Source organism: Astatotilapia calliptera, chromosome 1, assembly GCF_964374335.1.
Source record: "Astatotilapia calliptera chromosome 1, fAstCal68.1, whole genome shotgun sequence".
Lineage (NCBI taxonomy): Eukaryota > Metazoa > Chordata > Actinopteri > Cichliformes > Cichlidae > Astatotilapia > Astatotilapia calliptera.
Window position 1 is genome coordinate 24,075,639 of NC_137422.1, and position 23,991 is coordinate 24,099,629.

General features: G+C 42.3%; 1 protein-coding gene across 3 annotated transcripts in view; it reads left to right on the forward strand.

The window, feature by feature from the left end:
• The first annotated feature begins 141 nt into the window (after positions 1–141).
• The window catches only part of fes (FES proto-oncogene, tyrosine kinase), a 31,204-nt gene continuing 7,354 nt past the window's right edge, over positions 142–23,991 (forward strand). The window contains exons 1-13 of one of the 3 annotated variants that reach the window (XM_026169430.2): positions 142–488; positions 12,215–12,462; positions 13,438–13,611; positions 16,058–16,154; positions 16,343–16,526; positions 18,437–18,574; positions 18,667–18,786; positions 18,951–19,073; positions 21,015–21,210; positions 21,738–21,812; positions 22,638–22,847; positions 23,146–23,268; positions 23,624–23,677. In XM_026169430.2, the coding sequence (XP_026025215.1) occupies positions 12,238–12,462; positions 13,438–13,611; positions 16,058–16,154; positions 16,343–16,526; positions 18,437–18,574; positions 18,667–18,786; positions 18,951–19,073; positions 21,015–21,210; positions 21,738–21,812; positions 22,638–22,847; positions 23,146–23,268; positions 23,624–23,677 (1,719 nt within the window). In that variant the 5' untranslated portion in view covers positions 142–488; positions 12,215–12,237. Of the gene's footprint in view, positions 489–572; positions 971–12,214; positions 12,463–13,437; positions 13,612–16,057; positions 16,155–16,342; positions 16,527–18,436; positions 18,575–18,666; positions 18,787–18,950; positions 19,074–21,014; positions 21,211–21,737; positions 21,813–22,637; positions 22,848–23,145; positions 23,269–23,623; positions 23,678–23,991 lie in introns of those variants that run through there. The other 2 variants (XM_026169426.2, XM_026169433.2) reach the window with 2 other exon arrangements.

A 23,991-nucleotide genomic window follows, 5' to 3' on the forward strand; every position in this document is an offset into this window, starting at 1 on the left:
TTCTTTTACTTAAATGATTGAAACTTGATGCTGTTGTTGGTTAATGAATGCGAGAAGCACAGAGATGGTGGACAGTTTAACGGTACATAAAATAGTTTCAAGAAAATATCCTACATTAAAGTATTTTTAAATGCAAGTACTGAAGTATGAGCATTACATGTGGTTAAATGTCGGGGGTAAAAGCATCCTGCAGAAACGTTTATGCTATTTTAGCATCATGGATTTATTGGATTGATGATAATAATATGTAAGACTATTCCTACTGAGCTTGTAACAAGATCTAAATGCCAGGTGTGACGACAAAGTTCAGTGACTCCGCCCACTTATTTATAAATCTAAAAATGGCTGATTTGAAGCTTTGATTACCTCGTAAAGGTCATCTCCTCCTGCACCGGAAGCTGGCAGAGCTGCAAGATCACGGAGGTTCTCGGAGTGATGAGACAACCCGATGGTTTGTAATGGAGCCGATCATTAGCATTGTATCATCAGTGAGTGCAGTACTGGAAAATAACAATTTTGTGCTAATTTGTAGTTTTACTAAGCTAACGTGCTAAATTTGGATGGCAAACATGATAAACAAACCTAATCGGACACTGTATTAGGTACACCCTGCTAGTGCCGTATTGTGCGCTTGTCCTCGGAGCGGTTTTTATTCACAGCATAGATTCAACAGGGTGCTGGAAACATGCCTCAGACTTGTTTCCATGATGACATGAAGGCATCAGTCAGCTGCTGCAGATATGTCAGTTTGCACATCCATTATGAGAATCTCCTCTTTCTCCACATCCCAAGGATGCTCAGTTGAATTGACTGTGTAGGCCTTTTGGGTACCGTGATCTCGGTGTTGTGTTTAAAAATAGCAGTCTGAGATGGTTTGAAGTTTGTAACACAGCGCGCTATCCTGCTGGAAGGATCCATCAGAGGATGTGTGCACTGTGGGCATAAAGGGATGACTGCCAACAATCCTCAGGTAGGCTGTGGTGTTTAAATGATGCTCAGGTGGTAACAAAAGATTCAAACTGTACCAAGAAATGATTCCCCACACCATCAGCAGCCTGAACCACTGATATGAAGAGGGATGGATCAGTGCTTTCATGCTGTTTGTCAAATTCTGACCCTGCCAATTTCAGCTTCAGCTTTATTTGTCATATGTAAGTTAGCAAAGAGTAAACATTTTCAATGAAATGTGTTTAACCAAGTGCGGCATCATGAGAAATCTCACAGTTAAGCAGTTCTCAGATTACTATATGAATGTTGCAACCAAAATTGAGACTTTATCAGATCAGTCTTCTTCTGTCCACTTTTGGTGAATCTGCATGAATTGTAGCCTCAGTTTCCTGTTCTTAGCTGACATCTGGAGCACCCAGTACAATGTTCTGCTTCAAGGTTCAACGTGTTTTGCATTCAGATTCAGAGATGCTCTTCTGCATACCTCGGTTCTAATGAGTGGTCATCCTTTAATTCTTCTTGACCGCTGGTATCAACAAGGCATTTTTGATCCAGATAACTGTCGCTTAATGGTTAATCTATTTCACGCCATTCTATTGTGTGAGGTTGTGATATAGTAATATTCATGTTGGTTGTAGGCCACTATGGTCATCACCATGTTATTGTGTCAGAGCCTGAGGGATCTTACTTGGACTAGCTGGAAGCTACATCTGAAATTTTCATTGGTGGAATACACAGACTATTTATAATGGTAAGGAAACACGGTACTGGGAAATGTGACTGACGGGGCGAAGATGAAATTGCAGTACTGTACATGTTTTCTTGCACTGTCAGAAATATGTGGCTGAGAGAAGGGCAACTGATTCAAACCTTCACTAAGTAACGAGTATGGAAGTTAAACTGGATGATATTGATCTACTAGAAAAGGAATTGAAGCAAAAGCTACCAGGCCAGATTACATTTTCCAAGTTAGTATGTCTGTGAAGGTTCTCAGTCATCCAGGTCATCGTAGTCAAAGGAGCTTGGAAAGAAAAGCGTCTGGACTTCTTTAAGTTTCTTGAAGACGTTTCACCTCTCATCCGAGAAGCTTCTTCAGTTCTAAGGTCAAATGGTGGAGAGTCCCAGATATAAACCTAGTGGGAGTGACCCCCCACAGAGGGACAAAAGGACCCCCTGATGATCCTCTAATCGCCTGAGCCAAGGTGTGAAACTGGGCGTGGGTCCCAATCAGCCAGAGTTTCGGGTGTGTTCATTGTGAAACCTGGCCCCACCTTATCATGCGAATTCCTGAGGTCAGATGGCCCAGGATGTGAGTGGGCGTTAAGGCGTCTGGGAAGGGATCTCAAAACTGGATTATAGATGGCAGAGAGTTGGTGTCGTAAACCCCCGCCTCTGTTCAAAGATGGTCGCTCACAGTGGACATAGATGGCTTCTTTCACTCCTCTTTCGAACCATCTGTCCTCTCTGTCCAAAATGTGAACATTGGCATCCTCGAAAGAGTGTCCTTTATCCTTAAGATGCAGATGGACTGCTGAGTCTTGTCCTGTGGAGGTGGCTCTTCTGTGTTGTGCCATGCGCTTGTGAAGTGGCTGTTTGGTCTCTCCAATGTAGAGGTCTGAGCATTCCTCGCTGCACTGTACAGCATACACCACATTGCTAAGTTTGTGTTTTGGCGTTTTGTCTTTCGGGTGAACCAGTTTCTGTCTAAGCGTGTTGCTGGGTCTGAAATACACTGGGATGTCATGCTTGGAGAAAACTCTCCTGAGTTTCTCTGATACACCGGCTACATAGGGGATGACAATGTTGTTGCGTCTGTCCTTCTTATCCTCCCTCGCTGGTGTCTGGTCTTCTTTTCTGTGCCTCTTTGCTGACTTTAAGAACGCCCATTTAGGATAGCCGCACGTTTTGAGTGCTTCCTTTACATGTGTGTGTGTTCCTTCTTTTTACCTTCAGGCTTAGAGGGAACACGTTCTGCCCGGTGGTGTAGGGTCCTAATTACTCCAAGTTTGTCTTCCAAAGGGTGATGGGAGTCAAAGAGGAGGTACTGGTCCGTGTGTGTGGGCTTCTGGTAAACTTCGATGTTGAGTTTGCCGTTCTCTTCAATGTGCACGGCGCAGTCCAGGAAAGGCAAACAGTTGTCCTTTGTGTCTTCCCTGGTGAACTTGATGTTTTATCCACAGCGTTGATGTGCGCAGTGAAGGATTCCACTTCTTGTGTCTTGATTTTGACCCAGGTGTCGTCCACATATCTGTACCAGTGGCTGGGTACTCTTCCTTTGAAAGAGCCAAGAGCCTTCCTTTCCACTTCCTCCATGTAAAGGTTGGCTACAATAGGTGACACGGGGGAGCCCATGGCACAGCCATGTTTTTGTCTGTAAAAGCCTTCGTTGTACTTGAAATATGTAGTGGTGAGGCAGAGGTCTAACAGTGTGCAAATCTGATCGGGTGTGAAGTTGGTCCTGTCCTCCAAGGAGCTGTCTTCTTGTAGTCGTTTTCTGACAGTCTCCACGGCCTCCATGGTGGGTATGCAAGTGAAGAGAGAGACTACATCAAAGGACACTATGGTTTCATCTGGATCCACGGTAAGTTTCTGGACCTTGTCGGTGAAGTCGGTGGAGTTCTTGATGAGGTGTGGGGTGTTCCCCACGAGAGGCGCGAGGATGGTAGCAAGGTGTTTAGCAATGTTATAAGTGGCTGAGTTTATGCTGCTGACTATGGGTCTGAGTGGGACAGCTTCCTTGTGGATTTTAGGAAGTCTGTAAATGCAGGGTATGGCATCCCCTGGGTAAAGGCGGTGATATGTAAGGCGGTCAATAATTTTATCCTTTTCAAAGTCTTGAAGGCAAGCTATAACTTTCTTTTTGTAGCTGCTTGTGGGGTCTCGCTTTAAGGCTTCGTAGGTATTGTTGTCACTGAGGAGAGTAGTGATCTTTGTATGGTAATCTGTAGTGTTTAGGACCACGGTACATCTTCCCTTATCAGCTGGTAAAACAGTGATGTTGTGGTCTTTGCTCAGGGAAGCGACGGCCTTCTTTTCCTGTATTGTGAGGTTGGATGGAGGGACTTTGGCACTGGAGAGCGTGGCTGAGACTTTCATCCTGATTTGCTCTGCTTCTGTCTGTGATAATTTATTAATCCGCATGGCAGATTCTGTGGCTGTGATGAGGTCCACTATGGGCAACTGTTGTGGAGAAATGGCAAAATTGAGTCCTTTGGCTAATACTCTCTTTTCAGGTTCAGTGAGAATCCTGTCTGAAAAGTTCTTAACCCATTTCTCCTGACTGGCATCAGGTGTGTTTTCTTCTCTGGGTTGTGTAGGTTCAGGATGAGGAGTGTGTGTTTTTGAAAGCAAGGTGTGAAATTTCCTGCGTTGTCTTTCTTTTCCTTTAGAGTGTTGGGCCCGCTGAGCCTTGTCCACAAACTTGTAAACCTCTTCTAAGATTGGAGAGGGTAGAAGGGTTTCCAGTTCCTGCAGGGTCTGGCTGATCTTGATCTGGAGGGCATCTATAGTGAAATGGACCTGTCTTATCCTTTCACTTAAAAGGTGATTTTGTGCTCTCTGTAGAATCAAGTCTGCTCTGTATCCCCTGACAGTGGATCCAAGGCGCAGGCTCTTAGGAACAACTCTGCTTTGTCTACATCTTAGGTTTCAACCTAAGATGTAGACAAAGCAGAGTTGATTCTACAGAGAGCACAAAATCACCTTTTAAGTGAAAGGATAAGACAGGTCCATTTCACTATAGATGCCCTCCAGATCAAGATCAGCCAGACCCTGCAGGAACTGGAAACCCTTCTACCCTCTCCAATCTTAGAAGAGGTTTACAAGTTTGTGGACAAGGCTCAGCGGGCCCAACACTCTAAAGGAAAAGAAAGACAACGCAGGAAATTTCACACCTTGCTTTCAAAAACACACACTCCTCATCCTGAACCTACACAACCCAGAGAAGAAAACACACCTGATGCCAGTCAGGAGAAATGGGTTAAGAACTTTTCAGACAGGATTCTCACTGAACCTGAAAAGAGAGTATTAGCCAAAGGACTCAATTTTGCCATTTCTCCACAACAGTTGCCCATAGTGGACCTCATCACAGCCACAGAATCTGCCATACGGATTAATAAATTATCACAGACAGAAGCAGAGCAAATCAGGATGAAAGTCTCAGCCACGCTCTCCAGTGCCAAAGTCCCTCCATCCAACCTCACAATACAGGAAAAGAAGGCCGTCGCTTCCCTGAGCAAAGACCACAACATCACTGTTTTACCAGCTGATAAGGGAAGATGTACCGTGGTCCTAAACACTACAGATTACCATACAAAGATCACTACTCTCCTCAGTGACAACAATACCTACGAAGCCTTAAAGCGAGACCCCACAAGCAGCTACAAAAAGAAAGTTATAGCTTGCCTTCAAGACTTTGAAAAGGATAAAATTATTGACCGCCTTACATATCACCGCCTTTACCCAGGGGATGCCATACCCTGCATTTACAGACTTCCTAAAATCCACAAGGAAGCTGTCCCACTCAGACCCATAGTCAGTAGCATAAACTCAGCCACTTACAACATTGCTAAACACCTTGCTACCATCCTCGCGCCTCTCGTGGGGAACACCCCACACCTCATCAAGAACTCCACCGACTTCACCGACAAGGTCCAGAAACTTACCCTGGATCCAGATGAAACCATGGTGTCCTTTGATGTAGTCTCTCTCTTCACTTGCATACCCACCACGGAGGCCGTGGAGACTGTCAGAAAACGACTACAAGAAGACAGCTCCTTGGAGGACAGGACCAACTTCACACCCGATCAGATTTGCACACTGTTAGACCTCTGCCTCACCACTACATATTTCAAGTACAACGAAGGCTTTTACAGACAAAAACATGGCTGTGCCATGGGCTCCCCCGTGTCACCTATTGTAGCCAACCTTTACATGGAGGAAGTGGAAAGGAAGGCTCTTGGCTCTTTCAAAGGAAGAGTACCCAGCCACTGGTACAGATATGTGGACGACACCTGGGTCAAAATCAAGACACAAGAAGTGGAATCCTTCACTGCGCACATCAACGCTGTGGATAAAACATCAAGTTCACCAGGGAAGACACAAAGGACAACTGTTTGCCTTTCCTGGACTGCGCCGTGCACATTGAAGAGAACGGCAAACTCAACATCGAAGTTTACCAGAAGCCCACACACACGGACCAGTACCTCCTCTTTGACTCCCATCACCCTTTGGAAGACAAACTTGGAGTAATTAGGACCCTACACCACCGGGCAGAACATGTTCCCTCTAAGCCTGAAGGTAAAAAGAAGGAACACACACATGTAAAGGAAGCACTCAAAACGTGCGGCTATCCTAAATGGGCGTTCTTAAAGTCAGCAAAGAGGCACAGAAAAGAAGACCAGACACCAGCGAGGGAGGATAAGAAGGACAGACGCAACAACATTGTCATCCCCTATGTAGCCGGTGTATCAGAGAAACTCAGGAGAGTTTTCTCCAAGCATGACATCCCAGTGTATTTCAGACCCAGCAACACGCTTAGACAGAAACTGGTTCACCCGAAAGACAAAACGCCAAAACACAAACTTAGCAATGTGGTGTATGCTGTACAGTGCAGCGAGGAATGCTCAGACCTCTACATTGGAGAGACCAAACAGCCACTTCACAAGCGCATGGCACAACACAGAAGAGCCACCTCCACAGGACAAGACTCAGCAGTCCATCTGCATCTTAAGGATAAAGGACACTCTTTCGAGGATGCCAATGTTCACATTTTGGACAGAGAGGACAGATGGTTCGAAAGAGGAGTGAAAGAAGCCATCTATGTCCACTGTGAGCGACCATCTTTGAACAGAGGCGGGGGTTTACGACACCAACTCTCTGCCATCTATAATCCAGTTTTGAGATCCCTTCCCAGACGCCTTAACGCCCACTCACATCCTGGGCCATCTGACCTCAGGAATTCGCATGATAAGGTGGGGCCAGGTTTCACAATGAACACACCCGAAACTCTGGCTGATTGGGACCCACGCCCAGTTTCACACCTTGGCTCAGGCGATTAGAGGATCATCAGGGGGTCCTTTTGTCCCTCTGTGGGGGGTCACTCCCACTAGGTTTATATCTGGGACTCTCCACCATTTGACCTTAGAACTGAAGAAGCTTCTCGGATGAGAGGTGAAACGTCTTCAAGAAACTTAAAGAAGTCCAGACGCTTTTCTTTCCAAGCTCCTTTGACTACGATGACCTGGATGACTGAGAACCTTCACAGACACCTCGTGAATGAGTGAACTGCTTAAAGTAGCTTTCTGGTTCACACTCCATACCAGTTGGTGGCGATAATGGACCATGGGGCATATGTGGAGCAGGCCATCAGCTAATTGGAATTTTAATGGTTAGATCCCTCCAGTTTGTATGCCAAATGTCCTTGTGCAGGACACTAACCCCAAGTTGCTCTCTGATGCATCTGTAGAAGTATGAATGTGTGTGTGCATGTTATATAGGAAGAGAATAGAAAAAAAAGTGTGAATGAGTTGCATAAAGTGCTTTGAGTGCTGAGTAGAAAAGCGCTATATATGAAGCATTTACACCTAAGGTAAGGGCATAGTTTGGGCAGCTGTGGGCCCAGAGTATGCCCATATTTGGCTCTGCTTACTGTAGGTTTTCAGTTTTGGAGCTAGTCTGTAGTAGTTTTCATTATTCAGCGTTCTTTGTATGGTAAGCAAATTATGTCCAGACAGCACAAAACTGTTAACTCTCTCTCAGCCACACCACAATACAGAGAAGAAACAGTAAACCGCTCTCACTGAGAAATAAACTGCTGATGTAAAAACAATGCACGTAAAGATTTGACACTATAAAACGCCACGGTTTAAAACCCCCCAAAAAACATTCAAAGTCGGTATCACGATCGTGCTAAACGGTTTTGCAATTTAAGTGTCAAAACTCTTTTGTTGCACTTCTGCGTTTTTCTTTTGTCAGAGTTGCAACGTTCAGAATCCGAGTCAATGTACTTTCCATCCTTTCAACAGCTTTCATTTAAAGTAACTCACAGGTACAGCATTACAACATGATATAAAGTCTGCTGCAGAAGTGGCAGCATGAGGTGACATTAGGACATCAAACATGAACAGTAGTCTCTAACTAAGAGCGTGGTCTGCAGCTCTTTGTTGACTCTGTAACTAAACATAAAAGCTGACATTTCCTCTGTGGTCTGTACAACCAACTCTGAGCAGAGCTGCATTTTTGTGTGTGTGTGTGTGTGTGTATGTTTGTGTCCCTTTGTCTTCCCTGCAGCCTGTATAATGAGTGTATCTGATGATGTATGGCCAGAATAATTACCCCAATGAATTTACAGCACGGTGGTTGCACCAGACACCAACCAAGTCATAAATGAAAGTAATGACGTGAGACTGGCTTCATACTGTGGTGTTAAAAAACAAGAGCAGTATTTGCATTATATGCAACATGCACCCTCCGTGTTTACAGTCTGGTGTTGTTTAAAACTATTCTTCTAAAAAACAATAATGGTTACAAGACACCACCACTATAAACTTTTCTCAGAGTCTTTGCGGCAGTGCATTACTTCACCAGTAACCCTGTACTTTCCTGCATCATGCCGTTAGCTGCTTGTGGGGAAGTATGAAGCCACAATGCTTCGGTCAGCTGCTCACACACAAGCAACACAATAAGCCAAAAATCCATTGAAAGTATTGTGAAAGTCTGAGATGTATTTCAGAAAGTATTAACGTCAAGCAGTAGCTTGTTGGAGCGGGGCAGCAGTTTGGTTGGTGCAGATCATTCATGTCTACGTTTCGCTGAGGTTCGAGTGTTTTTACATTTCTGGTTTTGCAACTTGTCACATGTTCAGATCCATGTCAGGAGCTTATGATAATTAAAAAAAATATGTGTGAAGCTTATAATCCATCCTAAGCTTTCTGCCCCAGAACACAGGGTTTTTTTTGCTATAACGTTCTGTTAGCAGCTTTTTTGTTTTTGTTTTCTTCCTGAGGCTTTCTACCTGATATTGTTATTGTGCCTGTGGGTCAGTCTCACTCTTCAGGAATCTGTTAAGCTTGGAGATTATTGGAAAACACTGCATCTCTCTTACCCTGATAGTTGTTGTCCCTGTGGCACAGGACTATCCAAACTGTGTGTTTATCTTTTCCCTCTCCCTCCGTGTGCTCTGTGTTTTCACTTTCATCGGATCATTGAATGTCCTGGGACCTTTCTTTCTCCAGGTTATCAGTGCCTCATTCCACATGCTTCGAATCAGATTTTTAGTTATTTTTTGTATTTATTCTGAGCCCCTCTGTTCTTACCCTCCTGTGTGCATTTTGTTGGCGTATCTTTCTCTATGTTGTTGTAAAAGTCTTTCTTTCTCAGCTCTTTTTTTTGGTTTTAGTGGAGGAGGTAAAGTCTTGTGGCCCAGATCTTTGATTTGCTTGATCATCTTAACACTAGAAGTGTAGTATTTTATTAAAACATAAGTGGCCTTCAAGGCCTCTTGAAACACATTCAAAGCTCTTCTTTGGATATTGGCTGCCTTTTGTTCTGTTCTCTATCAAGATGATCCCACACTGTTTCAATAATGTTCATGTTCAGGAGGCCAATCCATGAAAGTATTCCAGTGTGTGTTTTTATTTTTTCTATTGAGGTCTGCTTTTACTGTGTTGTGCGTGTGCGTGCATCTAGCCACTTACTGATGTAGCTGTTTGCCAGGCCATGATTCCTGCTGACTCCTGAAAAGGAAATTTTGCAGACCTTTATTGTCCACATGACCTGTTCGTATAGGATGTGCTGCTAGCACCACACCTTCTATTTTCCGTGGGGTAGTGCCTTCCTAGGTTTTGCAGTGGTTTTTCATTCAGGCGGGGAATGGGCTCCTCTCCTGCAACAAAGATGTTCCCTGCATGCAGTATGCCTTTCCTTCTTGATAGGCTTCTTGACTTTCCTGCCTTGACTGTCATGCTCGCCCAAGCAAGAAGCTCATGCAGAAGTCATGCATAGTGCTGTCTGAATGATGCTTGCCACATCATCCATATAGCTCCGTAGTGGTGGAAGCCTCCACCTGATGGTAACTTGATGCCTCTATCTGCCTGGCCCCTGAGAATTACCTCAAAGGCTACTACGAATAGGATGGGGAAGATGGCGCATCTCATAACTGTTCTACATTCTAGTTCTTGGCATCCAGTCATGAAGCCCTCCAGAGTTGAGCACATGTGCAGGTTACTGAAGTATTTGGTGATTATATGTTGCACACATGTAAGAACCCCAGTGCAAAGTCTAAGGGTCTGCGTGATACTGAGCCACACGCATTGGTGGTGAGATCTAACTGCACCAGATGCAAGTCGCTCTTCGCTTCATGCTGGATCTGGTTCCAAATCAGAGAGTAGTGCTTAGTGGACATAGGAGAGCCTGGGATTCCCACATTCTGGCAGCTTGTATCAACATATCCACTCACCATGATGAAGTCAGTCTCCTTGTCAGGATGGAGGAAAAAAACCTTCCTCTTTACGTTCAGCAAGGCAATGCTGAACTAACTGATGGTCTGAAGGCTCTGTTCTTGGGAATGAACACGCCGACAATTTATTATCCTTCTGATGGGACCGGTTGTTTCCTCCAAGCTGTTTTCATCCACTTCGACAGTGTCCTGAGCACCTGCAGGCAGTTCTTAAAGAACTTGTGGGGAACCCCGTTCATCTTTACTATTTCCTGTAAATTCAGCTAAATGGGAACAGAGTGATGTGTTTCTTGTCAAGGTGCTAGTTATAAATTGCTTAACCCTTTCATGCATGAATTATGACAACCGCAATCAGGAGTTTTTCTTAAGTATTTTTTATTTATCTTTAGGCATGAAAAAAAGATTGTTGAACTTCATTTCTTTAAACATGTACTTCTCGTTGAGAAGTACATGTACATGTCCACTTAAGCAGACAACTTATGTGTATGGAGTGACACGTCAGTGTCAAATGTAGTGGTTTACGTGCAAATATATCAACACTGACACAAATACAAGAATACAGCCTTTGAATAGCTGTCCACTGTAGTGACCACTATGCGCGAAAGAGTTATGTTTAAAATTGGTTCTTTGCTAAGCTGTCTCTTATCTTTAAACACAACATCGATTCACCACTTGAGTCAGGTTTCTTTTTAAATACCTGCACGATGAGTAGGTCGGTATAAAGCAGCCTAACAAAACACATTAACAAAAAAATAACAGGACTGTACTGAAAATGAGTGAAAGAGCAACCGGTGTCCAAAGAAAAACTTTAAAAGGCCTTTAGAAAGGCTGGAGAAATTGTGTTTAAGACCAAACTATAGGAAAATCGGACTCTTTGGAAGCATAATATAAATAAATAATAGTACTAGACCTCCTGGTACTGATTATCTTAGTAACAATTTCATTATGACCTGTAAAAAAGTCTTTCAATTCACTTTTTCAGTAGTGGACTTATTTTAAGTCAGTAAGGCCCTCTAGGGTAAAAAAAAAAAAGTGGTGCTCTTAACACAAGACATAAAATGCCATGTCTGTCTGACCTGGAACAGAGACTATTGCACTTCAATTTTATGTGTATTTGAAAACTAAAAACATGGGGATACTACTACTACTACTACTACTACTACTTTAGTAGTTAAGAAGTTATTTTAAAGTAGTAATTAGTGGAATCATTCTGTTCTGTAATGTGTTATTAGAATAGTAATTAATAATTCAAGCAATACGATAAAAGCAGAGAAGTGAAAAGCACTTCTGAAGTGTGTATAGATGTACAGAATTATCTGTAAACCATACTGAGCAATATGCAGTGGTGTTGCTCTGCTGCACTGAGCCACAGATAAGCAGTGGTCCCAGTTTAACATGCAGATAAGACACAGCTCAGTGCGAGCTCAGTGGTCTCTCTCAGGCTGCATTCAGCCTCTACGCGACTGTTTGGTTTTTGCATTTAATTAGATTTTTTAAAAACACATAATTATATAAGTGCTTTAGTGATGATATTATTTAGAAATAATTGAAGCTTAATGATCATTGCACCTCTTAAGGTCCTCAGAAATTGAAAGCAAAATGACAGTAACCGCATTCAAAGACACATGAGGAAGTGCCGCTTCACACAAACCTCTGTTGCTCACAGGGAAGTGAAACTCCTCGATGGTCACATTGAAATGAATACACTTGGTCATTAGCAGCTGCTACGAATTGCTGCTCCGCTCCTGCGTCTCTGACGAGAATGCAAATGTGCTGTAGGATTTACTGCTAACAACAATTCATTGGCAGGAGGAAAGCGTAATTATCCAGAGATGGGTTTTGGAGAGGACCTGAGGTGTCCACAGGCACATGCCGCAGTGTTGCGACTGCTGGACTCAGAGCTTCTCTTGATGGAGGTCATGAAGAAGTGGATGGGGCAGCGAGCGAAGAGCGAACGGGAATTTTCAGTGCAGCTGCACCACATGACTGGCCTGGCTGAGAAGCTGGACCGACCTCAGGCTAACACAGGACTGGACTACATCAGTCAGCTCAACAAGGTGAGGCCTTGCATATCGCACTGCGCCTGAAGCTTTAGATTTACCTCATCACCTGTCGTTCAGGTGGGAGAATGCCACTGCGCAATAGACTCATTCATTCAGTGCATTTAAAATTAATCTTCTAATTTGATGCACATTTCGGTTTTTCCCAAAAAAAAGGGTTTGCTACACTCATGAATCATCAAGTGTTCAATGAGCAAAGTAAAAGAAAACCGTAATATAAGCTGAGGAAATAAAATACAGAAGTTGGCACATGAATCTAAAACTGTTTTGTGCCTCTAATAACCTCACATGACATACTCTAAAAGTAACTCCAGTGACTGCCATTAGTGTTTAAAATAAGTACAAAGTATATCTGAATGACTTGGCAATGTCTCAACTAAATCTACAAAAGCTTGGTTTGCTTAGTTTCTTTAAAATATTGAAAGCTGACCTACACTTTGTCAAATTAAATGTGTTCTCAAATCAAATCGAGTAAGCACATCTTTGGCTCATCTGCACACATTGTGAAAACATTTACAGAACCTACAACCGTGAAATGCAATGTGCTGCTGATGCGCTTGAAACTAGTTTTATTTCTGCATCTCAAAGTTTTTTTTAAATAATAATTTGGTGGCTAACACCAATAACCATTGCTTATTTATACTGAATATGTTTAGTAGCCTTTATTTTGGTAGAACACTGTGGAGAAGACAGGAGAGCTAGGAGAAAGACCAGGGGAAGTAAACGGCCTCATGATGGATTCAAACCCAAGTCTCTGTAGTATGAAATACCCAGTGAGCTGTATCTGTGTCCAACATGACTTCATGCATTTTTTAAAATCAGTTCCAACTAAGGAACCAACGAGCAAGTCTGGCTCCAAAAGCTGGTTACCAACATGTCAGGTAGTCACGGATTGTTTAGTGAGTTCCATTTATCGGTTTTCTCTTTATGTCCCCACGATGTGTACCGCTGACTTCTGCCTCTGTCTGTCAGTCATGGGGAGTGCTGGTGTCACAGACGGAGTCTCTCAGTCAGCTGATGAAAAAGCGCTCTGAAGATCTGCTGGACGGTCCAATCAGCAAACTCACGCTGCTCATCAGAGACAAACAGCAGCTCCGCAAAACGTACGCAGAGCAGTGGAACCTGCTGAGGCAGGAGCTCAACAAGGTGTGTGATTAACACGTGCACACGCGCGCGCACACACACATTCACGCACGCATTCACGCACGCACACTTCCATTACTTCAAAAGATATCATTCACACTGGCCTATATTCAGCTTTTGAAGACTTGAACCCGAACAATGACTTGTTGGGACTTAAGCAATAAACTACACACATATACCACAAGCTAAAATATCTAGCTACTTTACCATTATACAAACTTTCAGTCCTGTCATGAGGCAGATTAAACTTCTTTTGTACAGTCACACCTCTAATGATGGGGAAAAAAACAAGGTGGTTTATTTCTGTGTTCATTTTCACAGCTGTTGCTCTCTAAATGTCCCTTTGGTTCACAGTTTTGCACACTTTTATCCCCACGAGTTGAATAAAAAAAAATAAAGGCGGAACTATATGAATGTTTATTATCAGTGGAAAATGAGCTTGGTGCAGGTAAGTGACTACACTTGCCTGTTCTATAGCTTTTTGGTCTCTAAAATTAAATATCACTTTGTGTGTACGTGCTTTTTAAAAAAAAACAAAAAAAACTTTGTCTAGTATGCAAAGATATATCTTCAGCTGGTACAAATTTGTTTTGCAGCCGCTCACGGCCGTTTGAAACAGCACAGCGTACGGCAGGGTCTTCAGGAATTTACTGAGATAATTGCTGCCTGCTTCTTTTTGTCACTGTGCTCATATCTAAATTGAAAGCAAACACACTAAATTACTTTTTACGAGAACAAAAAAGCAGTCAGAGCAGAATGTTTACATATCCCACATTTCATGCACTCATGCAAAACCAGACGTTGCTAGTTGGAAATGTTTGTCTCGTTTTTCCTCATATGTCAACTTGACTTGCAGATGAGTGCTGTGATGGCAGCTTATAAATGGACAGCAGTCAAATGATATGAGATTCAATAGACTGGAAAGAGTGTCTGCAAATGCATTTTGATGCCATCTCATACTGGTAGCTGCCTCACACTGGGTTTTATTACCCAATTACATCAGGCAAATGATGTGTTCATTTTAGTGCAGTTTGAACGCCTGTCTGGTTGTTTGTTTAGTTTAATTTTCCTACTTTGCTGTGCAGAAAAAGCCCGGTCAGCCTTTGAACCGTTTACATCACTGTGCAGTTACACTAGCGAGAGATTATTTGATATCACAACTGAAACAACGGCGACAGTGAATTTGATTGTATCTGTGATGTTGGTTTGTGTTGGTTTTATTTTTTTTGTCGCCAGCCACACAACAAAGGTCAGATCGTTACCTTATGCTTTTCTCATGTTTTATGTTACTAGCAAAACCTAACACAACAGCAGTCCACTTCCTGTGCTAAATAGTACTGACAGCTTTTCAACCTTAAAGAAACTCGACTTGACACCCATCACACCCACTGCCCTTAAGTTATGTGTTTGTAAAAGATGTTTTATTTTTGTTTTTTAAACCGCTTAAAAATTCTTGGTTTTGTGTCTGTTACGGTACCGAGGCACATCGGTAAATGTAGGCGAGTGCTTAGTTTCAAGTAAAGCAACAGAAAACTTTAAAAGCAAACTGTTTCAGCTGGTTTTCCTCTGAAAAACAGTTGATTGTAGTTTCGTCTCTCTCTATAACACCTCCAACCATGAATCATTCAGTAAAATCTGTTTTTTAGACCTGCTGCTGTTAAATCTGTGTAATGTACAAGTTCTTTCCATAACTACAGTGACAACACACAGCTTTGTTGGCAGTTACAGGTCCTGACAGGTGAAAAATTCATTTCCTGCTTTGGTGTGTTTTAGATGCTATCATCGCTATAAGGCTGACAATAAAGCGGGGCTATTTCTCTCTGCTACGCTACTTCTGCCTACTGGTCGACAGGTTAGAGGAGCAAGCTTGATGCCCTCTAATTAGATGAGTCATAGAAAAAAAACAAGATGTTATAAATAAATCATAATTGATGTAGAACTCAGCCAACGGAGAACTAAAACAAGGAAGCTAGTTACTGGCATTTTAAAGTCCTTAAACGGGTTGTCTGTAAGCCTGTGTGCTTCTTTTAAATTCTTCCTCCCTGCAGTCCCTTCTTGGTTCAGGATTTGTTGGCTTCTTTCCTGTTGCATCAGATTTGGAAGAGCTGCGTTTGGGAAATTGTAGAATAGAGTCGGTATCATCAGTACAACTGAATGGTTGTTTTATTGCTGCTGTCTACTATCTTATTAAAAAATGTCTTTTTTTTTTTTTGGTCCACACTGTCCAAAAAGGTCCAAAATGAGCCATGACCTTTCGGTTTTGCTGTTTTTTTTTTATTGAGTAAATTGGGTTTTTCTTCTTTCAGGTCAAATAGTTTTGGGCGAACTATATATGAGGTGGTTTTAACTTTTCATGGCCTGTTTTTTAAATGCCAACACAAAGCCTACGTTATTAGCTTTTTATCACTGTGTTCAAAATGTAAAATGCTGTTTTTATGGATTGCTTCAGGTGACACAGACAGAACTGGAGAGGCTAAAGAGCAGCTACAGGCACGCAGTGAAAGATGCAACTCAGGCAAAGAGGAAGTACCAGGAGACCAGCAAAGGTGGGGATTTCTGGTATCACTTATGTTTCTGAATAGAATCGGTTTCATGTTGATGTCACGGTCTGGTTTTTTTTTTGTTTGTTTGTTTTCTGTTTTCCTGTGTTTAGTCTGATATGTGTATTTCTATCATGACCTATATTCTGTGATCATTTTCTGTACTGTGCTTGTGTACCTGTGTGTGTCTGCAGAAAAAGACCGAGATAAGGCCAAAGAGCGTTACATAAAGGCTTCACTGAAACTCTACGAGGTCCATAATGAGTATGTCCTCTCTGTGCAAGCTGCTCAAGTTTACCATCAGCACCATTACAGTCAGATCCAGCCGGCCCTGCTCAGCGCCCTGCAGACTCTGCAGCAGGAGATGGTGCTCATACTGTAAGATCACACTCGCTGCGTGGATGTTTGGAAGAAAAACAGACACATTAAGAATGACAAGAAGCATTTCTGTACAGTGCTCATATTTACTGGTGCGTCCCTGCGAATCATCTCGGTGTTTTATTTCTGCTCGTCGTCACTCAGATACACATCTGATCGTGGCACGACACAAATGTTTGCCAATTAATTTCAAATCTTGATAACACTCCACTGCTGCCATCAACAAGCATATCTCACAATCTACAGCAGCAGAACAAATGTTCTAATTACCATATGTGTAACTACAGTACTGTGCAAATGTTTTGAGTCACCTCTCACGTCTTTCTATTTTGCTTCAGAGGAGCCAGACGCTTTAAATCGGTCTTGAGCAGTAGTTCTCCAGACTTTCTAAAGGTCATTCAATGTTTTTCTTCAGAAATTGGCTGCTTTTTCACTTCAGTCTAGTTTTTGTGCCAGACCATTTTTGTTTGTTTGTTAGGCTGCTTAACAGCGACTTTTTCAAGCATTACAAAACCTAACTCAAGGAATGAACCAGTGCTGTGTCTACACATCACAGACAATGTTAAATTCTGGGAATTTAGGCAATTAATTTCAATTTCATAGTTAAATCTGTGGACACCGTGTGTCCTGCGCTCACCGCCAGCTGTCCTAGTATGTGCTGAGGTCATTAATCCACTTCTGGACCTGGAGAAAATACCCCCCTGCCGCTTTGTGTCTGCAAACCAAGACATATTTTTTGCAGTTTTATTATTATGGTACATTTTTCTTTGTGTAGCCTGTGTGTGTATAACTGTGGTTTAAAGTAGCTCTCCTTTTTTGTGGCTTGCAAAGGTGGCCCAGTTTTTAGATTAGTAAATGTATAGAAATGACTCATCAGTAGCCTGTAAGTTGTAAATTTAATGGGTACTTCTGTGCATTTAACCCCTTGGTATAGCATTCGTGCATGGAAACTGAGGGCGTTGGTTGCCCGTCCAGTTTATACATTGTGGTGTCGACTGGCGTGTCAGGCCTTAAAAACGATTTCCTGTAGATGAACAGAAATAGGAAAAAAACTCAGTGGCCAGTGGTGTTGAAGATCTTGTCAAAATTGATGAAATTATTAACGCTGAAAGGCACTGTCAGATTTTCATCCACTATGCATCACCATCAGGAAAGCATCTGATTGGCAGTGGCCTCATTTGATCTCACACTGCAGTAAAAGCATGCCTGAATGGAAGAACACACACGCTGGAACTCCATGAGTCATGGACCGGCCTCCCCAGAGCCCGGACCGAATCATTACTGAAGCAGCGTGGGATCATCTTGACAGAGAACAAAACACACATTTCCTTTTTTCCCCAGCAAAATGTAAAAAAATGAGAGGTGATTCAAGAGTTTTGCAGAGTGCTGCCTGTGTTTTCATTATGAACAAAAGCCTTTTCTATGCAAACATTACCTACAAAGGCTTGACAGCTTTGAACACTGCATGAACGTCTGAGTTTTAAAGCAGAGAGAAGAGTTCTGGGAATTTAGACAATTAAAGGGTCTGAAAGGGTAAATCATAAAAAGTCAAAGACAGAAACAAGCAGTCAAACTGGTAAAATGGATTGGCTGACTTTGGGGGCTCTGGGCAGGAAATGTTTGGCAGAGCTGACAGATCCAGTCTCTGTCTAACGGCAGAGGCTGAAAAACGGGCACTGCTCTCACTTTTATTATATTCTAAACAGGGAATAACAACATAAATATGACAGAGAAAGTGACGTGATGGGATACTTAACCGCAGACAAATCTCTCAAAGGACATTTTCACATCACTAATATGAGGCAACTTGCATCCAGCCAAACTGGAAATTGTGTTACGCTTTGGCAAATTAAAAAACGCAATGTGATATTTGTGCTTTGCATTGTGTCATTCTGTTTTCATCCTTCCAGAAAGGAGATCCTGCAGGAGTATTTTGACATCTGCACTCTCCTCCATCATGAAGTGGTGCGGATCCACAGAGAGATGGCATCAGCTCTAACAGCCATCGATCCTCACAGAGAGTATGAGAGCTTCATCCATCAGAACAGGTACGCAGAGGCGGACCGTTTCCGCTCAGCAACATGGCAATCACGGAAGCTAACCCTTCAGAGAAATGATACTGTGGACTGTGTGTTTGAAGGTCTGTGGGGGAGATTCCTGCCTGTGCCGATTTTGACAACAGCCTTCTGGAGGACACCGAGCAGCTAAGCACTAAGGAGATTGAACTGAATGACCTCACCCTCGAGACGATCCAGCACAAGTGAGAACAACAGTGCAATCACATTCAGATTTCGTTTGTTAATCTTGCAACAGCTTCCTCCACACGACTAACTCGTGTTCCTTTAACCTCCCGTTAACCTTCCCTTTTTGTTTTATATATGAAGTGCTTCCTCTTCACCTGGGATTTCTGTCTTCTTCTCACAGACTGACTACGATAGAGGAGGAGCTCCTGGACCTGGCTCGGTCTCTGGGCTCTCAGCAGACTTCAGTTGAGCAGCTGGAGCTGGAGTTAGGGGAAGAGCAGGAAGGTGTCAAAAAGGGCCAGAGGTGAGCAGACCAACCAGGCTGATGCTGAGCTGTCAGAGATTAGAAAGGGGGGTTCACAATGAAAAAATACACTGTCCTGTGGTAGCTGTGAAGACAAATTACTAAAGTTTGCCTCAGTGGGCAGTCCTTCCCATCGGGGGAGTTCAGTGTGCTGTTGGCTGTGCAACGGCTAATAACCAGTGTGGTCTCAGTGGGCCATAAGTGCCTTATGAATTATAATACAGCAATATGTTGAGAGTTATGGAGCCCAAACCCTCTCATTTGTCTTGGTTGATGAGGGTGTCTAAAGGTGTTAGAGCTATACAGACCCGGGGGAGTGATCGAGTCATTAACAGGCTCTTGAAGGACAAGTGGAAACAATGTGTGTATATGCAACAGAGTCTGCATTATCAAAGGCAGCTGGGAGCACATATGGTGCAGGTGGTGAGGTGAAGCTGACCTTTGCTTTGTATGGTGAAGAAACATTTTGCAAATCAACAGTGAAAAACTGAATTAAGGTGACCTAACCTGACCTCAGATGTCAGCCTGAGTAGTTCAGAGGGTCGGATCTCCAGCATTTTGAGGTCTTTGCAAATGTTTTCTTGAGTGAAACTTTCTTTGGGTCTAATGAGCGTAAGCACAGCTGATCAATCATCTTCATGTGTGCATTAATCATTTTGTTTATAAACACCTGGTTAGTAAAAATTCCTACAGTTTAAAACCCAAACATCTGGGCTCGCTTGTTCTCGAATTAAGCCATAGACCATAAACTTTCTGTCAGTGGAGATCCTAAATGCTTTTTTCTTTTCTGGGATTAGGCTTAATCTACATTTCTGTGATGATGACGACCTGGGGCAACTTGTTTCTGATGAGCTTCAATGTCCAGCCCATTCTCTCATTTAATGGCCAATTAAAGGGAACAAAGCACATAGAATTTTATGTTGTCATTAAAGGCTGTGTGATGATATGACGGCGTGTTGGGTGTCACCAGGGAAAAAACAAACAACAAAAACAATGTGATCTCCGGGTCAACCAAGCATGATTAGATTCTCCGCTGCACCTGCGCTCATATAAACATCCTCTGTGGTAATTAGCCATACACATGCTTAATCAATGTCCCATACACAAATAGATGATGAACAGTTTCTTGTCAATTACTCAGCTCTCAGTGCCTCAGAGGAGAAATAATGTAATTCTGATTGTGGTGTTTGTAGTGTGTGCTGCACTTGGAGTTACTTAACAGGGAAGACCGAGTGCATACGGAGGTTGATTAAGTACATTAAGTACAAAAAAGTGATTAAGTACAAAACCTATTCTGAAAAAAGTTGAGACGCTGTATAAAATGTAAATAAAAGCAGAATGCAATGATTTGCAAATCTCATAAACCCGTATTTTAGTCACATTACAACATAGGAAACATTTCAGTTTCTAGAGCAGCATATGATCTGGATGATGTCTCAGTGAAGACGCTGCATATTTTCATGCTGCTGTTAAAGAAGGGGGGATGCTGCAAAGTGGTAAACATGGCCCTGTCCCACATTTTTGAGATGTGTCTGGCATCATTGTCTAAATAATGTTTTTTTTTTTTTTACAATGGTACATGTTCTGAGTTTAAACATTTGTTATGTCCTTTATATTCCATTGTGAATATAATATGGGTTTATGAGATTTCCATCCTGGTTTTATTACATTTTTGCGCAGTATTTCAGCTTTATTTGAGATGGGTTTGTACAAATACCTCAAAAGATAAAAAATCCTCAGATAGATAATGAGGTGAAACAATTCTGTTTGTTTGTTCACTGTTGGGGTTTTATAAGTCTTACAGGCTCATTATCAGCATGTTAAGGATATGAATCAATATGAAGAACTGCAAACCTGCACAAGCAGGCGTTTTATTGATTTCTGTGCGCTTCTGTTTATTTCTGTCACTTGTGTTGTGATGCTGCACTTTGCTTTGTCCAGGGTCTACCAGTTCAGCAAGAGACATGCGATGGAAGAGTGCCGGCAGCAGGTCGCCCTGACTCAGGGCCAGAGAGCCAAACTGGAGGTTCAGAGGCTTCTTCTGAAAGAGAAACTGGACAAGCTGGGCTCCAGAGAACCTCCCTCTGCTCTGAATCTGGACACAGATACTGTTTCACTTTCATCCAGCACGAGCAACGTATGTTCTCCCTGACAGCAGCTTTCCCTCCTTTGTCTTTGATTAGCTCCTAATTACTGGTCCTGTCACTGGGCCAGCTGTACAAAATAAGCTGTGTGTTGCATGTAAACTCTGAAAACAACATGCTGAATTATAAAGCATAAAAGCAGTTAGTCTTTCTGTAAGTCACAGACAGTTATCCTTTAGGCATGGATTGTACTTAACACTCAGAAAGTGTCACTCTAGTATTTTCCTCCAGGCTTTTGCATAAAGTTGCTAGCATGGAAAGAAACTCCAGTTTATCTATCTTCAGGCCAAACGCTACAAACTTGTGCTGTGCACCCAATCCTTTGTTACACTCTCACAGATCAATCATCCTAAATAATTTAATAGAGCCGGAGCAGCCTGATGTTGTCTTGCAGTTAGTGCTTAACCTGAAAAGCACACGAGCAAAGTGAGACATGACAATTCTAATGCCGACAGTAGACCTTGATAGGTTTTTTGTGACATGTGTAACAAGCTCTGGGTCTTTTTTTTTTTTCTGTCAGGACCACACTCCACCCAGGGTCCTCGTGGAAGGGATCTTGAACAATCTCAGCAACCTCTTTAAACCCAAATTTGAGGTAAGTTAGTAATTAAATTGCAATTAACGCACAATAATTACAGTGACCGATAGAGAAGTTGCAATTGTAGCAACCTTTATGGTACATGCTAGTTTCTTTCTAAGGAAGGATGTTCGAGTGGAAGTTTTCTTCCCCCTCATCACTCTTGAACTTCTTTTTTTTTTAACCACAAAACAATTTATCATGTTCTGGAGGAAATGGCAGCATCCCAGAGTACATCCTCTGAGTGGTTGAGCTTGTTCAGGCACACAATCTGTCTTTGGGGTCTCGTGCTCTTGACCGCGCTTTGGGATTTTGACCGTCAAGTTTCTTCTTTCAAAATTCTTCTTGACCTCAAACCAAGCTCACTTTTCAGGCAGCCAGTGTACATTTAATCGTTTAATCATTCCTGACAGACAGAAGCACTCAGGGAACCCGTGACACAGCTGCACAGTAACTTTTGACACAGTAAAAAAAAAACACCCTTTCTCACTTTTTATTGATTTAATGTTAAATCAGCTGGAAACGGATATATATAAAATTGTGTGCATGCTCCAAAAGATCATATCAGGTGAGTAATATTTTAATACCCATATTGTGCTGTACTGTGAATCTGAACTATTTGCTATTTTTGTATGAACTACTTCTCCTTCTATCTACCGGCCCTGTGGTACCCCGGGGGCATGAAAGCGGTGTGGTTATACTTTAAAGTTTTACAGACTCTTCTTTGATGTGCCTCCATTTAATCTCTGCAGATTCACCCAAAATCTATCCCTTCCCATTCTTATTGTTTCATTATTCATGTCTGCTTTTAAAGACCCTGCTTTTCTCTTTTCCTGCCTCCAGGTGCCTCCAGTCCTCAGTCTGGTGAAAGAAGTGGATCGTCCTCTGGGGCAGCAGGACTGGTACCACGGTGCCATTCCCAGACTGGAGGTCCAGCAGCTGCTGAAGAACGATGGCGACTTCTTAGTGAGGAAGAGTCAAGAGAAGCAGGGTTACGTGCTTTCTGTGCAATGGGAAGGCTCCTGTAAACATTTTCTCATCCAGAACACAGAAGTAAGTGAATCTAAAGTGTTTTTGAAGACACTATTTATACATTGCACGTTCTTGCATCATTCACTTCCTTATTAATGTTTTTTTCTCCACTTTTTCAATATGCAAAAAAAGAGCAATTCTTTCTGTTACTGTTGTAATATGTGGCCTAAAAAGTAAATGTGAGAAAATAAAACTTGTTATTGTAAACTAAGCTTTTTAAACATTTTTTTTTGGATAATGAGTCTTTTGTTTTTTAAATTCGGTAATGCCATCTTCAGTACGCCTCTGTAAACCTCTGCTTCTCCATGTGTGCCAGTAGAATATGTACCGTCTGGATGGAGAAGGCTTTCCCAGCATCCCTCACCTGATCCATCATTTGCTGAACTCTCGACAGCATATTACCAAGAGGTGTGAAGTTGTGCTAAAGAAAGCGGTAGTAAAGGTAAAGTGACACACACAGACACACACCACACACATATGTTTGTCTTTAGATTAGAATAGCTTGTATCTGCTTACTGCAGACTTGTTATAATCTTTAGTACAACTTTAAATTTGTCCAAGACATGCTCTCATGTTATGTGCCAACAATAGGACACACCACATGTTTTTCTGTGTAAACTATGGGTTCTGTTGCTCTAAGGCTGTGTAGCACAGGACTCCAACACTATTTTACTCCTGTTTTTTCACATATGTACTCATAAACCTGTCCTCTGGTGGCTTTTCCCTTAAACACTTTACTAGTTTAAAACTATTAAAATCACTGTGTGTTTCTCTTGCTTCATTTTTAACCCTTTTAGGACAAGTGGGTCCTGGAACATGATGATATTATCTTGGGACCTCTCATTGGACGGGTGCGTACACTTGACTTTTACTAACAGAATCATGCAAGTAAAGTAAAATGTATTCTGAGTTTTATTTGTGGCCAATATTTTGCTTAGCAAAGTCATTTACGTGTTTAAGTGTATGCAGTTCATCAAGTAAAATATTTAGTTTTAGACTAAAATGCCGATGATGGTGGTGGTGATGATGCTAACTTCCTCATGTGAACATTTTATTAAGTTTTAAATGTGATGTACACATGTTTGTATAAAAATGGGACGAATTCCTTAGCAGCTGGTACAGTGTTGTTGCTCTGTAGCTTTGAAAATGAAATCTAAAAGTCTGC